Raw genomic sequence first — 17,950 nt, forward strand, 5'->3', positions numbered from 1 at the left:
CTATTTGAGTCACTGTTGCCTTTCTATCAGCTGGAACCAGTCTGCCCATTCTCCTCTGACCTCTGGCATCAACAAGGCATTTCCGCCCACAGAACGGCCGCTCACTGGATGGTTTTTCTTTTTCGGACCATTCTCTGTAAACCCTAGAGATGGTTGTGCGTGAAAATCCCAGTAGATCAGCAGTTTCTGAAATACTCAGACCAGCCCTTCTGGCACCAACAACCATGCCACGTTCAAAGGCCTCAAATCACCTTTCTTCCCCATACTGATGCTCGGTCACAGTCACATCTAGGAGGAGGAGTATATATATATATATATATATATAATATATATATATATATATCAGTCACATCTAGGAGGGGTGTATGTGTGTTATTTCGGTCACATCTAGGAGGGGCTATCTGAGGTGTCCCCTATAATCATGGGGGCGGGGTTATGAGGTGGGAGGCGGGGCAGCAGCACAGCTTGTAATTGGCTGAGCCAGGAGAGTGTGTGTGTGTGTGTGTATATACATCCCCTATATTCATGGGGTGGGGGAAATTAAAGCTTATAACCTGTTTCTTATTTCCTCCAGGACCCTTCAAGTCCCAGGACCCTCGACTGCCCTTGTGTGACGCCGGAGGTGAGTGTCTGCCCACAGGGGCCACATGGTATGAGGGGGCGGGTCTCCTGGACGGCCTGTGACTCCATCTTTGTTTCCAGGGTTTGGAGATCCCGGAGCAGCGCTCCTTCAGGGAGAGGCAAAAATACTTTGAGATGGATGTGAAGCAGCAGCAGAGCGACCGCCCCCCGAAACGCGTCTCCCTGGTGGGGGAGGATGACCTGCGCAAGATGAAGGAGGAGGAAGGTGGGATCTCCACTTACCCCCCAATATGAGCTGTGCTATTACCATACTGCTAACCCCCCCCCTCACATCCACCCCCGCCTCCCCCCTGTTGTGACGTCACATCCCCCCCATGACATCACATTGACCCCCGCCTCCCCCTGCTGTGACGTCACATCCACCCCGCCTCCCCCTGCTGTGTTGTCACATCCACCCCACCTCCCCCTGCTGTTTTATCACATCGACCCCCGCCTCCCCCTGCGGTGACATCACATCCACCCCGCCTCCCCCTGCTTTGACGTCACATCCACCCCGCCTCCCCCTGCTGTGTTATCACATCGACCCCCGCCTCCCCCTGCTGTGTTATCACATCCACCCCGCCTCCCCCTGCTGTGACGTCACATCCACCCCGCCTCCCCCTGCTGTGACATCACATCCACCCCGCCTCCCCCTGCTGTGACGTCACATCCACCCCGCCTCCCCTTGCTGTGTTATCACATCGACCCCCGCCTCCCCCTGCTGTGACGTCACATCCACCCCGCCTCCCCCTGCTGTGACGTCACATCCACCCCGCCTCCCCCTGCTTTGACGTCACATCCACCCCGCCTCCCCCTGCTGTGACATCACATCCACCCCGCCTCCCCCTGCTGTGACGTCACATCCACCCTGCCTCCCCCTGCTGTGACGTCACATCCACCCCATGACATCACATTGACCCCTGCCTCCCCCTGCTGTGACGTCACATCCACCCCGCCTCCCCCTGCTGTGTTATCACATCGACCCCCGCCTCCCCCTGCTGTGACGTCACATCCACCCCGCCTCCCCCTGCTGTGACGTCACATCCACCCCGCCTCCCCCTGCTGTGACGTCACATCCACCCCGCCTCCCCCTGCTTTGTCTTCACATCCACCCCGCCTCCCCCTGCTGTGACGTCACATCCACCCCGCCTCCCCCTGCTGTGACGTCACATCCACCCCGCCTCCCCCTGCTGTGACGTCACATCCACTCCCACCCCCCCATGACATCACATCCGCCTCCCCTTGCCTGTGACATAATCTTCTCTTCTCCTGATTTATTCTTTATTCTCAGCCCGAAAGATCCAGATGAAGCGGGAGCAGCTCCTGCGGGAGGAGGGGGAGGGGTCCCCGGGGGATGTCAGTCCTCGGGGGGCCGGACCCAGCACCCCCACCAGCGTCTTCATAGAAGGAGTGGAGTACAAGGTGGAGCGTGTGGATGGGGGGAGCCTGTCCTCCCTGACTGGGTGAGAGAGTCATCCTGTTGTTTTTTTTTTTGTTGTTTTTTTTTGGGGGGGGGGGGGGGAGGTTAGGGCCTGGTGTCTGCTTTGGGGGGGGGCCTGGTGTCTGCTTTGGGGGGGGGCCTGGTGTCTGCTTTGGGGGGGGGCCTGGTGTCTGCTTTGGGGGGGGGCCTGGTGTCTGCTTTGGGGGGGGGGGAGGCTGGTGTCTGTCTTGGGGGCTGGTGTCTTTCTTGGGGGGGGGGGGGCTGTCTGGTTTGGGGTTGGTGTCTTGTTTGGGGGGGGTGGTATCTGGTCTGGGGGTGTTGCTGACATGCTTTCAATGTTCTGCAGGTTTTCACCATCAGAGTCTCAGAGAAATTCCTTGGAGGACGCGTTCCGGTTGGAGCAGCGGCCAAGTTCCATGTCAGGGTGAGACCCCTTTCCTGCCCGGGTAGCGGGGGAAGCCATAATAGGTTATACCCCGGACTCCTGCGGCCCTCTGGACACTGATGGATACAGGTTGCTCTCGTCCTCAGTCTCTTCCCTCTTGTCGGCCCAGCCCTCACAGTCTCCTCCCTCTTGTCGGCCCAGCCCTCACAGTCTCCTCCCTCTTGTCGGCCCAGCCCTCACAGTCTCCTCCCTCTTGTCGGCCCAGCCCTCACAGTCTCCTCCCTCTTGTCGGCCCAGCCCTCGCAGTCTCCTCCCTCTTGTCGGCCCAGCCCTCGCAGTCTCCTCCCTCTTGTCGGCCCAGCCCTCGCAGTCTCCTCCCTCTTGTCGGCCCAGCCCTCGCAGTCTCCTCCCTCTTGTCGGCCCAGCCCTCGCAGTCTCCTCCCTCTTGTCGGCCCAGCCCTCGCAGTCTCCTCCCTCTTGTCGGCCCAGCCCTCGCAGTCTCCTCCCTCTTGTCGGCCCAGCCCTCGCAGTCTCCTCCCTCTTGTCGGCCCAGCCCTCGCAGTCTCCTCCCTCTTGTCGGCCCAGCCCTCGCAGTCTCCTCCCTCTTGTCGGCCCAGCCCTCGCAGTCTCCTCCCTCTTGTCGGCCCAGCCCTCGCAGTCTCCTCCCTCTTGTCGGCCCAGCCCTCGCAGTCTCCTCCCTCTTGTCGGCCCAGCCCTCGCAGTCTCCTCCCTCTTGTCGGCCCAGCCCTCGCAGTCTCCTCCCTCTTGTCGGCCCAGCCCTCGCAGTCTCCTCCCTCTTGTCGGCCCAGCCCTCGCAGTCTCCTCCCTCTTGTCGGCCCAGCCCTCGCAGTCTCCTCCCTCTTGTCGGCCCAGCCCTCGCAGTCTCCTCCCTCTTGTCGGCCCAGCCCTCGCAGTCTCCTCCCTCTTGTCGGCCCAGCTCTCGCAGTCTCCTCCCTCTTGTCGGCCCAGCTCTCGCAGTCTCCTCCCTCTTGTCGGCCCAGCCCACGCAGTCTCCTCCCTCTTGTCGGCCCAGCCCACGCAGTCTCCTCCCTCTTGTCGGCCCAGCCCACGCAGTCTCCTCCCTCTTGTCGGCCCAGCCCACACAGTCTCCTCCCTCTTGTCGGCCCAGCCCACATTCTCCTCCCTCTTGTCGGCCCAGCCCTCAGTCTCCTCCCTCTTGTCGGCCCAGCCCTCACAGTCTCCTCCCTACTTGTCGGCCCAGCCCTCACAGTCTCCTCCCTCCTGTCCCCGCAGTCTGAGTCCGGTGTACCCCGGGGGTCCGGATGGGGCCGCTCCAGTGCGCACCGCCAAAGCTGAGAGACGTCTGCAGGAGAGGCTGAGGGTGCAGAGCCCGGAGCTGACCGAGCAGGAGATGCAGCTGTCGCCAGCTGAGCGCCGGGCCATACAGGCCGAAAAGAGAGCCATGTGGAGGGCTGCCAGGTGAGAGCGCTGTGTGGGGGCGGAGCCAACATCAGGCCATCATCGGAGCCTCCTGTATATCACTGAATGATGAGAGCGCCGGGGGAGGGTGGTCCTGCCCGCTGTGCACACAGGCTGCTCTCTCTCCTCCCCCCTTCCCCCCCTGCTATATATTAGATGTCACCTGTCTCTGTCCTCACCAGTCTACCCGACTCTTTCTCTCCTCACCCGTCTCTTTCTCTCCTCACCCGTCTCTTTCTCTCCTCACCCGTCTCTTTCTCTCCTCACCCGTCTTTCTCTCCTCACCCGTCTTTCTCTCCTCACCCGTCTCTTTCTCTCCTTACCAGTCTCTTTCTCTCCTCATCCGTCTCTCTCTCTCTCCTCATCAGTCTTTCTCTCTCTCTCCTCATCCGTCTCTTTCTCTCTCTCTCTCTCTCTCTCCTCACCCGTCTCTCTCTCTCTCTCTCTCTCCTCACCCGTCTCTCTCTCTCCTTACCCGTCTCTCTCTCTCTCTCTCTCCTCATCAGTCTTTCTCTCTCTCTCCTCATCCGTCTTTCTCTCTCTCTCTCTCTCTCTCCTCACCCGTCTCTCTCTCTCTCTCTCTCCTCACCCGTCTCTCTCTCTCTCCTTACCCGTCTCTCTCTCTCTCCTCATCCGTCTCTCTCTCTCTCTCTCTCTCTCTCTCTCTCTCTCTCTCTCCTCATCCGTCTCCGTCTCTCTCTCTCTCCTCATCCGTCTCTCTCTCTCTCTCCTCATCCGTCTCTCTCTCTCTCTCTCCTCATCCGTCTCTCTCTCTCTCTCCTCATCCGTCTCTCTTTCTCTCTCTCTCTCCTCATCCGTCTCTCTCTCTCTCCTCATCCGTCTCTCTCTCCCCTCATCCGTCTCTCTCTCTCTCCTCACCCGTCTCTCTCTCTCTCCTCATCCGTCTCTCTCTCTCTCTCTCCTCATCCGTCTCTCTCCTCATCCGTCTCTCTCTCCCCTCATCCGTCTCTCTCTCTCTCTCTCCTCATCCGTCTCTCTCCTCATCCGTCTCTCTCTCTCTCTCTCCTCATCCGTCTCTCTCCTCATCCGTCTCTCTCTCTCTCCTCATCCGTCTCTCTCTCTCCTCATCCGTCTCTCTCTCTCTCTCTCCTCATCCGTCTCTCTCCTCATCCGTCTCTCTCTCTCTCCTCATCCGTCTCTCTCTCCCCTCATCCGTCTCTCTCTCTCTCCTCATCCGTCTCTCTCTCTCTCTCTCTCTCTCTCCTCATCCGCCTCTCTCTGTCTCTCTCTCCTCATCCGTCTCTCTCTCTCTCTCTGTCTCTCTCTCTCCTCATCCGTCTCTCTCTCTCTCTCCTCATCCGTCTCTCTCCTCATCCGTCTCTCTCTCTCTCTCCTCATCCGTCTCTCTCTCTCTCTCCTCATCCGTCTCTCTCTCTCTCCTCATCCGTCTCTCTCTCTCTCCTCATCCGTCTCTCTCTCTCTCCTCATCCGTCTCTCTCTCTCTCCTCATCCGTCTCTCTCTCCCCTCATCCGTCTCTCTCTCTCTCTCCTCATCCGTCTCTCTCTGTCTCTCTCTCTCCTCATCCGTCTCTCTCTCTCTCTCTCTCTCTCTCTCTCTCCTCATCCGTCTCTCTCTGTCTCTCTCTCCTCATCCGTCTCTCTCTCTCTCTGTCTCTCTCTCTCCTCATCCGTCTCTCTCTCTCTGTCTCTCTCTTTCCTCTTCCGTCTCTCTCTCCTCAGCTGATCGTTACCTTATTACACCGGCCTTTAACCTCTGCAGTCTCTCTTCACCTGTGTCTGTGTGTGTGTCTCTCTCGCTGTGTATTAGACTTTTGCAGTCTGTCCTGACCTCTTTCTCTGTCCTCATCTCTCTCTCTCCTCATCCGTCTCTCTCTCTCGCTGTGTATTAGAGATCGGCAGTCTCTCCTCACCTGTCTGTCTCTCTCTCTTTCTCTTGTGCCGGTGGGCAGCACTCTCGAGGACAGTATTAGACAGTATGAACAGTCTTTGGCTAAGAAGCTGTACCTGTCCCGGCAGCAGCGGCAGCAGCGCCCCCCTGAGGACGGCAGCAGGTGTGATGTCACCGGCCAGCACGCTGGCATGCAGCGGGGCGCGTCTGTCTCGTGTGGTGTGAAGCAGTCACATATCTCTCATCTCCAGCCTGTACTACAACCTCTGCACCCGCCCCTCCCCCCAAGATGCTGGGAGTTGTAGTTCTGTAGTCACACTTGGCTCTTAAAGGGACAGTCTATAAGGTGGTTACACCCCGCCATATACTGATTTGGGGGTGGACATTACTGAATGGACCGGCCCTTTAAGGGACAGTGACGTCTCCTAGAGGATTATATGGTGCATGACACATTGCATGCCGCTCACCGCCATGTGCAGGAGTGATGACATCATCATGTGTACACCAGTGTGACATCATACATGTGCCCGAGCCCCTCCCAGAGGGGCGGGGTCTTGCATGCATTTTGCGGGAGGGGCGGGGTCTCACGTGTATCCGTGTTGCAGGATGAAGTCTCTGGAGCAGGACGCCCTGAAGGCTCAGGTGGTCATTGCTCGCTCCAAGGAAGGAAAGAAGCGAAGCCCCCTGGAACAGCTGGCAGAGTCCCCCTCCCCGGCCCCCACCCCATCCCCAACGCCGCTGGAAGGTAAGGGTCCGACATATAAAGGGGTAAGGGGGGTGCGGACCGCATGAGCAAAGCTGACATCTACACGTCTGTCCTCAGATTACAGCCCCCGACTCCTGACCTCTCCTGGAAGATTGGTGAGTAATGAGCATGAGCGCCCCCTACTGTACCACCCAGTAACTGCACATGTCACCGCCATCACTGCCCCCTACTGTGCCACCCAGCAACTGCACATGTGACCGCCATTACTGCCCCCCAGTAACTGCACGTGTGACCGCCATCACTGCCTCCTACTGTGCCACCCAGTAACTGCACATGTCACCGCCATCACTGCCCCCTACTGTGCCACCCAGTAACTGCACATGTCACCGCAATCACTGCCCCCCAGTAACTGCACGTGTGACCGCCATCACTGCCTCCTACTGTGCCACCCAGTAACTGCACATGTGACCGCCATCACTGCCTCCTACTGTGCCACCCAGTAACTGCACATGTGACCACCATCACTGCCCCCTACTGTGCCACCCAGTAACTGCACATGTGACCGCCATCACTGCCCCCTACTGTGCCACCCAGTAACTGCACATGTGACCGCCATCACTGCCTCCTACTGTGCCACCCAGTAACTGCACATGTGACCACCATCACTGCCCCCTACTGTGCCACCCAGTAACTGCACATGTGACCGCCATCACTGCCCCCTACTGTGCCACCCAGTAACTGCACATGTGACCACCATCACTGCCCCCTACTGTGCCACCCAGTAACTGCACATGTGACCACCATCACTGCCCCCTACTGTGCCACCCAGTAACTGCACATGTGACCGCCATCACTGCCCCCTACTGTGCCACCCAGTAACTGCATGTGTGACCGCCATCACCTTCCTGTGTATGATGGGTGGTCTCTCCTGTGCTGTGGACCGCACTGTGACTGCCATGTTGTGGAGTTTGTGGTAGATGCACCAACCCCTTCCTTTCCCCCCCGACTCCCAGAACTGAGAGCTGCAGATGAGGCTAAGGAGGGATGTGAATTTGGCCGCGCATATGCCCCTTCCCCACCTCGCCAATCTCTGTCCCCTCCGCCGCCGCCTCGCTGATCTGTCCCCTCCTCTGACGCCTCGCTCATGTCTGCCTCTCCTCCTCTGATCTGTCCCCTCCACCGCATCTCTGCCTTTCCTCCTCCTCGCTCATGTCTGCCTCTCCTCCTCCTCGCTCATGTCTGCCTCTCCTCCTCCTCGCTCATGTCTGCCTCTCCTCCTCCTCGCTCATGTCTGCCTCTCCTCCTCCTCGCTTATGTCTGCCTCTTCTCCTCCTCCTCCTCCTCGCTCATGTCTGCCTCTTCTCCTCCTCCTCCTCCTCGCTCATGTCTGCCTCTTCTCCTCCTCCTCCTCCTCCTCCTCGCTCATGTCTGCCTCTTCTCCTCCTCCTCCTCCTCGCTCATGTCTGCCTCTTCTCCTCCTCCTCCTCCTCGCTCATGTCTGCCTCTTCTCCTCCTCCTCCTCCTCCTCCTCGCTCATGTCTGCCTCTTCTCCTCCTCCTCCTCCTCCTCCTCGCTCATGTCTGCCTCTTCTCCTCCTCCTCCTCCTCGCTCATGTCTGCCTCTTCTCCTCCTCCTCCTCCTCGCTCATGTCTGCCTCTTCTCCTCCTCCTCCTCCTCCTCCTCGCTCATGTCTGCCTCTTCTCCTCCTCCTCCTCCTCGCTCATGTCTGCCTCTTCTCCTCCTCCTCCTCCTCGCTCATGTCTGCCTCTTCTCCTCCTCCTCCTCCTCGCTCATGTCTGCCTCTTCTCCTCCTCCTCCTCGCTCATGTCTGCCTCTTCTCCTCCTCCTCCTCGCTCATGTCTGCCTCTTCTCCTCCTCCTCCTCGCTCATGTCTGCCTCTTCTCCTCCTCCTCCTCGCTCATGTCTGCCTCTTCTCCTCCTCCTCCTCGCTCATGTCTGCCTCTTCTCCTCCTCCTCCTCCTCGCTCATGTCTGCCTCTTCTCCTCCTCCTCCTCGCTCATGTCTCCCTCTTCTCCTCCTCCTCCTCCTCCTCGCTCATGTCTGCCTCTTCTCCTCCTCCTCCTTGCTCATGTCTGCCTCTCCTCCTCCTCCTTGCTCATGTCTGCCTCTCCTTCTCCTCCTCCTCCTCCTCCTCCTTGCTCATGTCTGCCTCTTCTCCTCCTCCTCCTTGCTCATGTCTGCCTCTCCTCCTCCTCCTTGCTCATGTCTGCCTCTCCTTCTCCTCCTCCTCCTCCTCCTCCTCCTCCTTGCTCATGTCTGCCTCTTCTCCTCCTCCTCCTTGCTCATGTCTGCCTCTCCTCCTCCTCCTTGCTCATGTCTGCCTCTCCTCCTCCTCCTCCTCCTTGCTCATGGCTGCCTCTCCTCCTCCTCCTCCTCCTTGCTCATGGCTGCCTCTCCTCCTCCTCCTCCTCCTCCTTGCTCATGGCTGCCTCTCCTCCTCCTCCTCCTCCTTGCTCATGGCTGCCTCTCCTCCTCCCCCTTGCTCATCTCTGCCTCTCCTCCTCCTCCTTGCTCATCTCTGCCTCTCCTCCTCCTCCTTGCTCATCTCTGCCTCTCCTCCTCCTCCTTGCTCATCTCTGCCTCTCCTCCTCCTCCTTGCTCATCTCTGCCTCTCCTCCTCCTCCTTGCTCATCTCTGCCTCTCCTCCTCCTCCTTGCTCATCTCTGCCTCTCCTCCTCCTTCTTGCTCATCTCTGCCTCTCCTCCTCCTCCTTGCTCATCTCTGCCTCTCCTCCTCCTCCTCTTTGCTCATCTCTGCCTCTCCTCCTCCTCCTCCTTGCTCATCTCTGCCTCTCCTCCTCCTCCTCCTTGCTCATGGCTGCCTCTCCTCCTCCCCCTTGCTCATCTCTGCCTCTCCTCCTCCTTGCTCATCTCTGCCTCTCCTCCTCCTCCTTGCTCATCTCTGCCTCTCCTCCTCCTCCTTGCTCATCTCTGCCTCTCCTCCTCCTCCTTGCTCATCTCTGCCTCTCCTCCTCCTCCTTGCTCATCTCTGCCTCTCCTCCTCCTTCTTGCTCATCTCTGCCTCTCCTCCTCCTCCTTGCTCATCTCTGCCTCTCCTCCTCCTCCTCCTTGCTCATCTCTGCCTCTCCTCCTCCTCCTCCTTGCTCATCTCTGCCTCTCCTCCTCCTCCTCCTCCTTGCTCATCTCTGCCTCTCCTCCTCCTCCTCCTTGCTCATCTCTGCCTCTCCTCCTCCTCCTCCTCCTCCTTGCTCATGGCTGCCTCTCCTCCTCCTCCTCCTTGCTCATCTCTGCCTCTCCTCCTCCTCCTCCTTGCTCATCTCTGCCTCTCCTCCTCCTCCTCCTTGCTCATCTCTGCCTCTCCTCCTCCTCCTCTTCGCTCATGTCTGCCTCTCCTCCTCCTCCTTGCTCATATCTGCCTCTCCTCCTCCTCCTCGCTCATGTCTGCCTCTCCTCCTCCCTCATATCTGCCTCTCCTCCTCCTCCTCCTCCTCGCTCATGTCTGCCTCTTCTCCTCCTCCTCGCTCATGTCTGCCTCTCCTCCTCCTCCTCCTTGCTCATCTCTGCCTCTCCTCCTCCTCCTTGCTCATCTCTGCCTCTCCTCCTCCTCCTCCTTGCTCATCTCTGCCTCTCCTCCTCGCTCATGTCTGCCTCTTCTCCTCCTCCTCCTCCTCGCTCATGTCTGCCTCTTCTCCTCCTCCTCGCTCATATCTGCCTCTTCTCCTCCTCCTCCTCCTCCTCCTCGCTCATGTCTGCCTCTTCTTCTCCTCCTTGCTCATGTCTGCCTCTCCTCCTCATCCTTGCTCATGTCTGCCTCTCCTCCTCCTCCTCCTCGCTCATGTCTGCCTCTCCTCCTCCTTGCTCATCTCTGCCTCTCCTCCTCCTTGCTCATCTCTGCCTCTCCTCCTCCTCCTCCTCGCTCATGTCTGCCTCTCCTCCTCCTCCTCCTTGCTCATCTCTGCCTCTCCTCCTCCCCCTCCTTGCTCATCTCTGTGCTGTTATGTTTCCTCTGACTCTTCTTCCCCGTTCTTGTCGCCTTCTCTTACTGCTTGCTCTGCCTTCCAGTCTCTCTCAGACAAGAAGTTTGACTACAGAGAGTTTGCTGCTATCCCGTCTTCCAAACCCGTGTATGACATCCAGGTACCGTGTCGCATGCTCCACATGATTGGATCAGAACCAGTCTGTGTGTGAATGCAGCTCTGCAGCGGCCCTGCGTCTCTCCCGGGGGGTCTGTGGTGATGGATAATGGGGGGAGTTGTGGTGTCTGGTTTAGTGTTGGGGGAGTTCTCTATAGTATTATCTTTATAATTACCTCTTGATGACATCACATGAACTGGAGATGATGTCATTAACAATCCTAATAGTCATTGTAACATGTTGATCCTATCCTCCAGAGCTGCACTTACTATTCTGCTGTTACATCATGTCTTGCAGTCATCTCCAGAGCTGCACTCACAATGCTGCTGGCTTCCTCTTAGCTCTCAGGACCTCTCCTCTTGCTGGTTCAGGGTCTGTACGGGACATGCTCTCTGGTGCTGTGTGGTTGCTCAAAACTCTCCCTCCTATACCTATCAGCAGAAGTGTGAGCGCAGCTCTGGGTGTGAAATTACTGGGTGCAGCTCCTGTATCTGATATCATTGCTGGTACCCATGTGACCTCTTGTGCCACTGCCTGAGGAGTAATTATAGTAGGGCTGCATGTCCTCGCCCATCTGCGCTCGCCCCACACTCACCCGCTTTTCTCTTTCCAGTCCCCAGATGCAACATCCGGCTTAAAGTATCCAGAAGATGGCCGAACATCAGGTAAGGGACCCGGGCCTCATACCTCCCTCCTGGCCGGATTATATATGGCCTCATACCTCCCTCCTGGCCGGATCATATATGGCCTCATACCTCCCTCCTGGCAGGAGTATATATAGGGGACACCCTGGGCCTCATACCTCCCTCCTGCCAGGATTATATATGGCCTCATACCTCCCTCCTGGCAGGAGTATATATAGAGGACACCTCCTGGGCCTCATACCTCCCTCCTGGCAGGATTATATATGGCCTCATACCTCCCTCCTGGCCGGATCATATATGGCCTCATACCTCCCTCCTGCCAGGAGTATATATAGGGGACACCCTGGACCTCATACCTCCCTCCTGGCAGGATTATATATGGCCTCATACCTCCCTCCTGGCAGGAGTATATATAGGGGACACCCTGGGCCTCATACCTCCCTCCTGCCAGGAGTATATATAGGGGACACCTCCTGGGCCTCATACCTCCCTCCTGCCAGGAGTATATATAGGGGACGCCTCCTGGACCTCATACCTCCCTCCTGCCAGGAGTATATATAGAGGACACCTCCTAGGCCTCATACCTCCCTCCTGCCAGGAGTATATATAGGGGACGCCTCCTGGGCCTCATACCTCCCTCCTGGCAGGAGTATATATAGGGGACACCCTGGGCCTCATACCTCCCTCCTGGCAGGAGTATATATAGGGGACACCTCCTGGGCCTCATACCTCCCTTCTCCATATTGGTCAGGGGTCTCATTCTTCTCTCTCTACATCTATTTCTTGTTCTACCTGACAGACTGAGGCTGTTCCTCTGTTCCTCCTCCTGGCAGCACAGTATTCTGGGTAGGGTTTCCGGTGTGCAATCTTCTGCATGGTGTGAACTAACATCTGCGCCACCGGCTGCATGTGACCTTGGGGCAGATACGAAGGGGGGGGGGGGGGGGAGTGTCCCTGTATGTAATAAATATAAGGAGGGTTTTCACCCTTTGGGGTAATACTGCCCCCTGGAGGTTGGATCTGCCCCTGCACTCACCCCCTCCTTTCTGTTTCTCGTTGGCAGCGCCATGTAGCGTAGAGGAAGCGGAGGAGCAGGAAGAGACCTTGGAAGAATTAGCGGCAGAACACGAAGCTCCTGACCCCATCCCGGCCCCCAACACATCAGCACTGGAGGAAATGGCCAACTACAGCAACAAGCGGAAGCTGCGGCACACCCGGCGGAGCCTGGAGACCGCCGTGCCCACCTAAGCCGTGCTTCTCCCACTCAGCCAGCACTGTGAACACTCTATACACAGACTGCGGGGGCAGGGCCACAAGACTCCACCCCTGCGCCAATCTGTGCTGAGCCAAGGCGCGGAGTGCTTCATTCTGTGGGACCCCCGCTGAAGGTTTTGGGGTTCCTGCCGCCCCTCCCCGCTTCCTGGTGAAGGGACTTGGGTGCAGTGTTTTCTCGCTTCTTCTTTGGTGGCACTTTCACAATGTCGCGCCACGGACGGCCGGGGTATCTGGTAGTGACCGGCCGTCTAATATCTGAAACCAGCAGCTCCGGGGGGCGCTCTCCGCCTTCTTACTGACTGTTCTCATTGGGTTCTCAATCAGTCAACCCAGAAAAATATGGGGGGGGTCGTCCAACATGTTGTATATAACCTGCCCCTTACAGCGATTAGATGGCGGCCGGGGGAGGGGCCAGCTCCAGTCTGGATAGGACGGAGCAGAGGCCGCTCGGCGCCCTGTTTTATTGTTTTTAGCCGTTTTTTTGCTGACACTACATTACCTGATTTTACAGCCTCTCACTTTCCAGTCTTCCAATCTCATTTTGTTTTTTCTTTGTTTTTTTTAAGTCTTTTTGAAGAACTTCCCTGTTCGAAGATGGCGGCGAGTTTTTTATTTGTGTGTGGGATAGTAGAGAGGAGTGTGTGTGAGTGAGTGTGTGTGTATATTTATGGCTGCCTGACATTATTTATAGTGTGTGAGAGTGCGGAGGCCGGGAGCGGGCGAGATCACCCCCCATTCTATTCATTGTCCTCCCCCAGAACATAAACCAAGGATAGTGTATGCCCCAGACTCTGCTGAGCATGCCCAATATATACTGCCCCCCCAAGACTCTGCAGAGCATGCCCAATACATACTGCCCCCCCAGACTCTGCAGAGCATGCCCAATACATACTGCCCCCCCCCCAGACTGCAGAGCTTGCCCAATATATACTGCCCCCCCCAAGACTCTGCAGAGCATTCCCAATACATACTGCCCCCCCCCAGACTCTGAAGAGCATGCCCAATATATACTGCCCCCCCAGACTCTGCAGAGCATGCCCAATACATACTGCCCCCCCCAGACTCTGCAGACCATGCCCAATATATACTGCCCCCCCAAGACTCTGCAGAGCATGCCCAATACATACTGCCCCCCAAGACTCTGCAGAGCATGCCCAATACATACTGCCCCCCCAGACTCTGCAGAGCATTCCCAATATATACTGCCCCCCCAAGACTCTGCAGAGCATGCCCAATACATACTGCCCCCCAGACTCTGCAGAGCATGCCCAATATATACTGCCCCCCAAGACTCTGCAGAGCATGCCCAATATATACTGCCCATCCCAGACTCTGCAGAGCATGCCCTATACATACTGCCCCCCCAGACTCTGCAGAGCATGTCTAATACATACTGACCCCCTCAGACTCTGCAGAGCATTCCCAATATATCCTGCCACCCCAAGACTCTGCAGAGCATGCCCAATACATACTGCCCCCCCCAGACTCTGAAGAGCATGCCCAATATATACTGCCCCCCCAAGACTCTGCAGGGCATGCCCAATACATACTGACCCCCCCCCCCCAACTCTGCAGAGCATGCCCAATATATACTGCCCCCCCAAGACTCTGCAGAGCATGCCCAATACATACTGCCCCCCCAAGACTCTGCAGAGCATGTCCAATATATACTGCCCATCCCAGACTCTGCAGAGCATGCCCAATACATGATTTCCACATAGCCTTAGGGCTTTATCCAAGTTCAGCAGCCACCGCTAATCAAATGCCGAACGATCGGCTTCGGATGGACTCCAGCTGCTCCAGGTTCCCTCATCTCTAATAAGAACCCAGAGTGTGTTTTGTTAATTTGTCTCCTGCGGGAGTCCCTAGGTTTTAGGGTGCGGTCACTTTGGCATTTCTTTGTTTTGTTTCCTAAAGAATAGTCACTATTAGTCCTGATTAACATTCAGGTTTTGTGTCTACAGCTTGTAAGTAGAGCTATGTGTTTCTAAGGTTACAGACTACAGATAACACTGTAGTCTGACCCTGCACTTCTGGGTAACTTCCTCCTATCTTAGGGTGGTTACACAGGACTACACTGTTTGTAGTCTGTTACCATGGAGACGCATGACCAGGTATTACAGAGGGCAGTAAATTTCATGGTGATAATTTATTAGAGCAAATCAATGAATAGAAATAAAAGTGCTGGTCCCCTGAATCGGCCGCCGCTCCCACCAGTGTGTATGATGGGGATCCCGCTGTGTGTCCGCCTGCCCCGTCCCACAACCCACCTCTCACTTTTTATTCACAATTTTAAGGGATGTTTTTTTTTGTTTTTGGTGGATGGGGAAGTGATAGTTGCCTCTTTACCCTGTGGTTTTAGAGGTTCTTGTATTGTCTGCCGGTGCCCCCTCCCCCCCCCCCCCAAACAATATAGGAGGGCGCCATGATAATAATGAGTGTGATCAGGTCCGCCTGACGATCAGTGAGATGTGGTCACCCACATTGAGTTTTGAGAGTTCACTGCCATTGGGACACAAAGGGTTAATGGATTTGTAGGCTCATTGTATGGACAACCAATCAAATGGCAGCACGTCCTCTGTCATAGATACATAGAGACTGGAGAGCCGTGTCATGTGACCAGCAGGTATGGGGTATAGGGGGTTGTCTTAAATATTGGCGCCCAGGATGAGAGCATATCCCTCCACCCCCCACTGCCAGGGAGGAGAGGCGGCCGCCCCCGTGTGGTGCCTTATTGCGGCCGTGGACCAGGCCTGTGACTGACATTGCTTCTCCTCGAGGGATTTTCTACGATTTCTTATTACTGAGCCTCTGGGATCGGGGCGAGGGATTCTGGAGCTTTCTCCGCCTCTTGGGCACTAAACGTCAGAGGAGACTCTGAAGGCTGTAACTAGTGAGATTTGTACAACCAAAGAACTTTATTTTGTGGCTCACAAACAATAAAGTTTACTTTACATTACACCAGTGGTCTGAAGTCACTCCTGTCACCTCCAGAGCTGCACTCACTATTCTGCTGTTACATCATGTCTCATCCTCCAGAGCTGCACTCACTATTCTGCTGTTACACCATGTCTCATCCTCCAGAGCTGCACTCACTATTCTGCTGTTACATCCTGTCTCATCCTCCAGAGCTGCACTCACTATTCTGCTGTTACATCCTGTCTCTTCCTTCAGAGCTGCACTCAATATTCTGCTGTTACATCATGTCTCATCCTCCAGAGCTGCAGTGACTATTCTGCTGTTACATCATGTCTCAACCTCCAGAGCTGCACTCACTATTCTGCTGTTACACCATGTCTCATCTTCCAAAGCTGCACTCACTGTTCTATTACATCATGTCTCATCCTCCAGAGCTACACTCACTATTCTGCTGTTACACCATGTCTCAACCTCCAGAGCTACACTCACTATTCTGCTGTTACACCATGTCTCATCTTCCAAAGCTGCACTCACTGTTCTATTACATCATGTCTCATCCTCCAGAGCTGCACTCACCATTCTGCTGCTACATCATGTCTTATCCTGCAGTCACTTCTAGAGCTAAAGGAAGGTAAGCAATGAGTGGGGGGGGGGGGGGGGGGGGGGATGCTTTTGCTACAAGTGGAAAGGAAGCAGCCCCCGTGTGATGTTGGCAAGTGATGAGCACTGCGCACATTGTTATACTGTTCAGACCGGGCCAGATCTGTGCAGTAATGTGGGAGCTGGGACAGGTGAGTATTGACAGGAGACAAAGATATCATTTGGTATTACAGGGGGTGCAGAGTGTGGCAGTATTTTATTCACTGTGTACTGTGTGGCAGTTAGAAGTGTGGGCATGGTTATCACCCCCTCACATGGGGAACAGATACAGTATGCCACACACTGCCCCCTCTGTATATAATACTGCCACACACTGCCCCCTCTGTATATAATACTGCCACACACTGCCCCTCTGTATAAAATACTGCCACACACTGCCCCCTTTGTATATAATACTGCACCCTCTGTATATAACACTGCCACACACTGCGCCCTCTGTATATAATACTGCCACACACTGCGCCCTCTGTATAAAATACTGCCCCCTCTGTATATAATACTGCCACACACTGCCCCCTTTGTATATAATACTGCACCCTCTGTATATAACACTGCCACACACTGCGCCCTCTGTATATAATACTGCCACACACTGCGCCCTCTGTATATAATACTGCCACACACTGCGCCCTCTGTATATAATGCTGCCACACACTGCGCCCTCTGTATATAATGCTGCCACACACTGCCCCCTCTGTATATAATGCTGCCACACACTGCCCCCTCTGTATATAATGCTGCCACACACTGCCCCCTCTGTATATAATGCTGCCACACACTGCCCCCTCTGTATATAATGCTGCCACACACTGCCCCCTCTGTATATAATGCTGCCACACACTGCCCCTCTGTATATAATGCTGCCACACACTGCCCCCTCTGTATATAATGCTGCCACACACTGCGCCCTCTGTATATAATGCTGCCACACACTGCGCCCTCTGTATATAATGCTGCCACACACTGCCCCCTCTGTATATAATGCTGCCACACACTGCCCCCTCTGTATATAATACTGCCCCCTCTGTATATAATACTGCCACACACTGCCCCTCTGTATATAATACTGCCCCCTCTGTATATAATACTGCCCCCTCTGTATATAAAACTGCCCCCTCTGTATATAACACTGCCACACACTGCCCCCTCTGTATATAATACTGCCCCCTCTGTATATAATACTGCCACACACTGCCCCTCTGTATATAATACTGCCCCCTCTGTATATAATACTGCCCCCTCTGTATATAATACTGCCCCCTCTGTATATAACACTGCCACACACTGCCCCCTCTGTATATAATACTGCCCCCTCTGTATATAATACTGCCACACACTGCGCCCTCTGTATATAATGCTGCCACACACTGCGCCCTCTGTATATAATGCTGCCACACACTGCCCCTCTATATACTACCACACACTGCCCCCTCTGTATATAATACTGCCACACACTGCCCCCTCTGTATATAATACTGCCACACACTGCCCCCTCTGTATATAATGCTGCCACACACTGCCCCCTCTGTATATAATGCTGCCCCTCTGTATATAATACTGCCACACACAGCGCCCTCTGTATATAACACTGCCCCTCTGTATATAATACTGCCACACACTGCGCCCTCTGTATATAATACTGCCACACAATGCCCCTCTGTATATAATACTGCCACACAATGCCCCTCTGTATATAATACTGCCACACACTGCTCCCTCTGTATATAACACTGCCTCACACTGCCCCCTCTGTATATAACACTGCCCCTCTGTATATAATACTGCCACACACTGCCCCTCTGTTTAAAATACTGCCACACAATGCCCCTCTGTATATACTACCACACACTGCGCCCTCTGTATATAATACTGCC

At 55.6% G+C, this 17,950-nt stretch overlaps 1 protein-coding gene across 16 annotated transcripts in view; it reads left to right on the forward strand.

The window, feature by feature from the left end:
* Positions 1-15,456, forward strand: part of SCRIB (scribble planar cell polarity protein) — a 101,477-nt gene extending 86,021 nt beyond the window's left edge. For 12 of the 16 annotated variants that reach the window (XM_069956933.1, XM_069956937.1, XM_069956941.1 and 9 more), the window contains 11 exons: positions 575-622; positions 703-847; positions 1,913-2,084; positions 2,409-2,486; positions 3,702-3,887; positions 5,819-5,920; positions 6,363-6,502; positions 6,581-6,618; positions 10,507-10,581; positions 11,192-11,243; positions 12,286-15,456. In XM_069956933.1, the coding sequence (XP_069813034.1) occupies positions 575-622; positions 703-847; positions 1,913-2,084; positions 2,409-2,486; positions 3,702-3,887; positions 5,819-5,920; positions 6,363-6,502; positions 6,581-6,618; positions 10,507-10,581; positions 11,192-11,243; positions 12,286-12,470 (1,221 nt within the window). In that variant the 3' untranslated portion in view covers positions 12,471-15,456. Of the gene's footprint in view, positions 1-574; positions 623-702; positions 848-1,912; positions 2,085-2,408; positions 2,487-3,701; positions 3,888-5,818; positions 5,921-6,362; positions 6,503-6,580; positions 6,619-10,506; positions 10,582-11,191; positions 11,244-12,021; positions 12,069-12,285 lie in introns of all 16 variants that reach the window. The other 4 variants (XM_069956934.1, XM_069956942.1, XM_069956938.1 and 1 more) reach the window with 3 other exon arrangements.
* The last annotated feature ends 2,494 nt before the right edge of the window (positions 15,457-17,950 follow it).

This window comes from Dendropsophus ebraccatus, chromosome 2 (assembly GCF_027789765.1).
Source record: "Dendropsophus ebraccatus isolate aDenEbr1 chromosome 2, aDenEbr1.pat, whole genome shotgun sequence".
Lineage (NCBI taxonomy): Eukaryota > Metazoa > Chordata > Amphibia > Anura > Hylidae > Dendropsophus > Dendropsophus ebraccatus.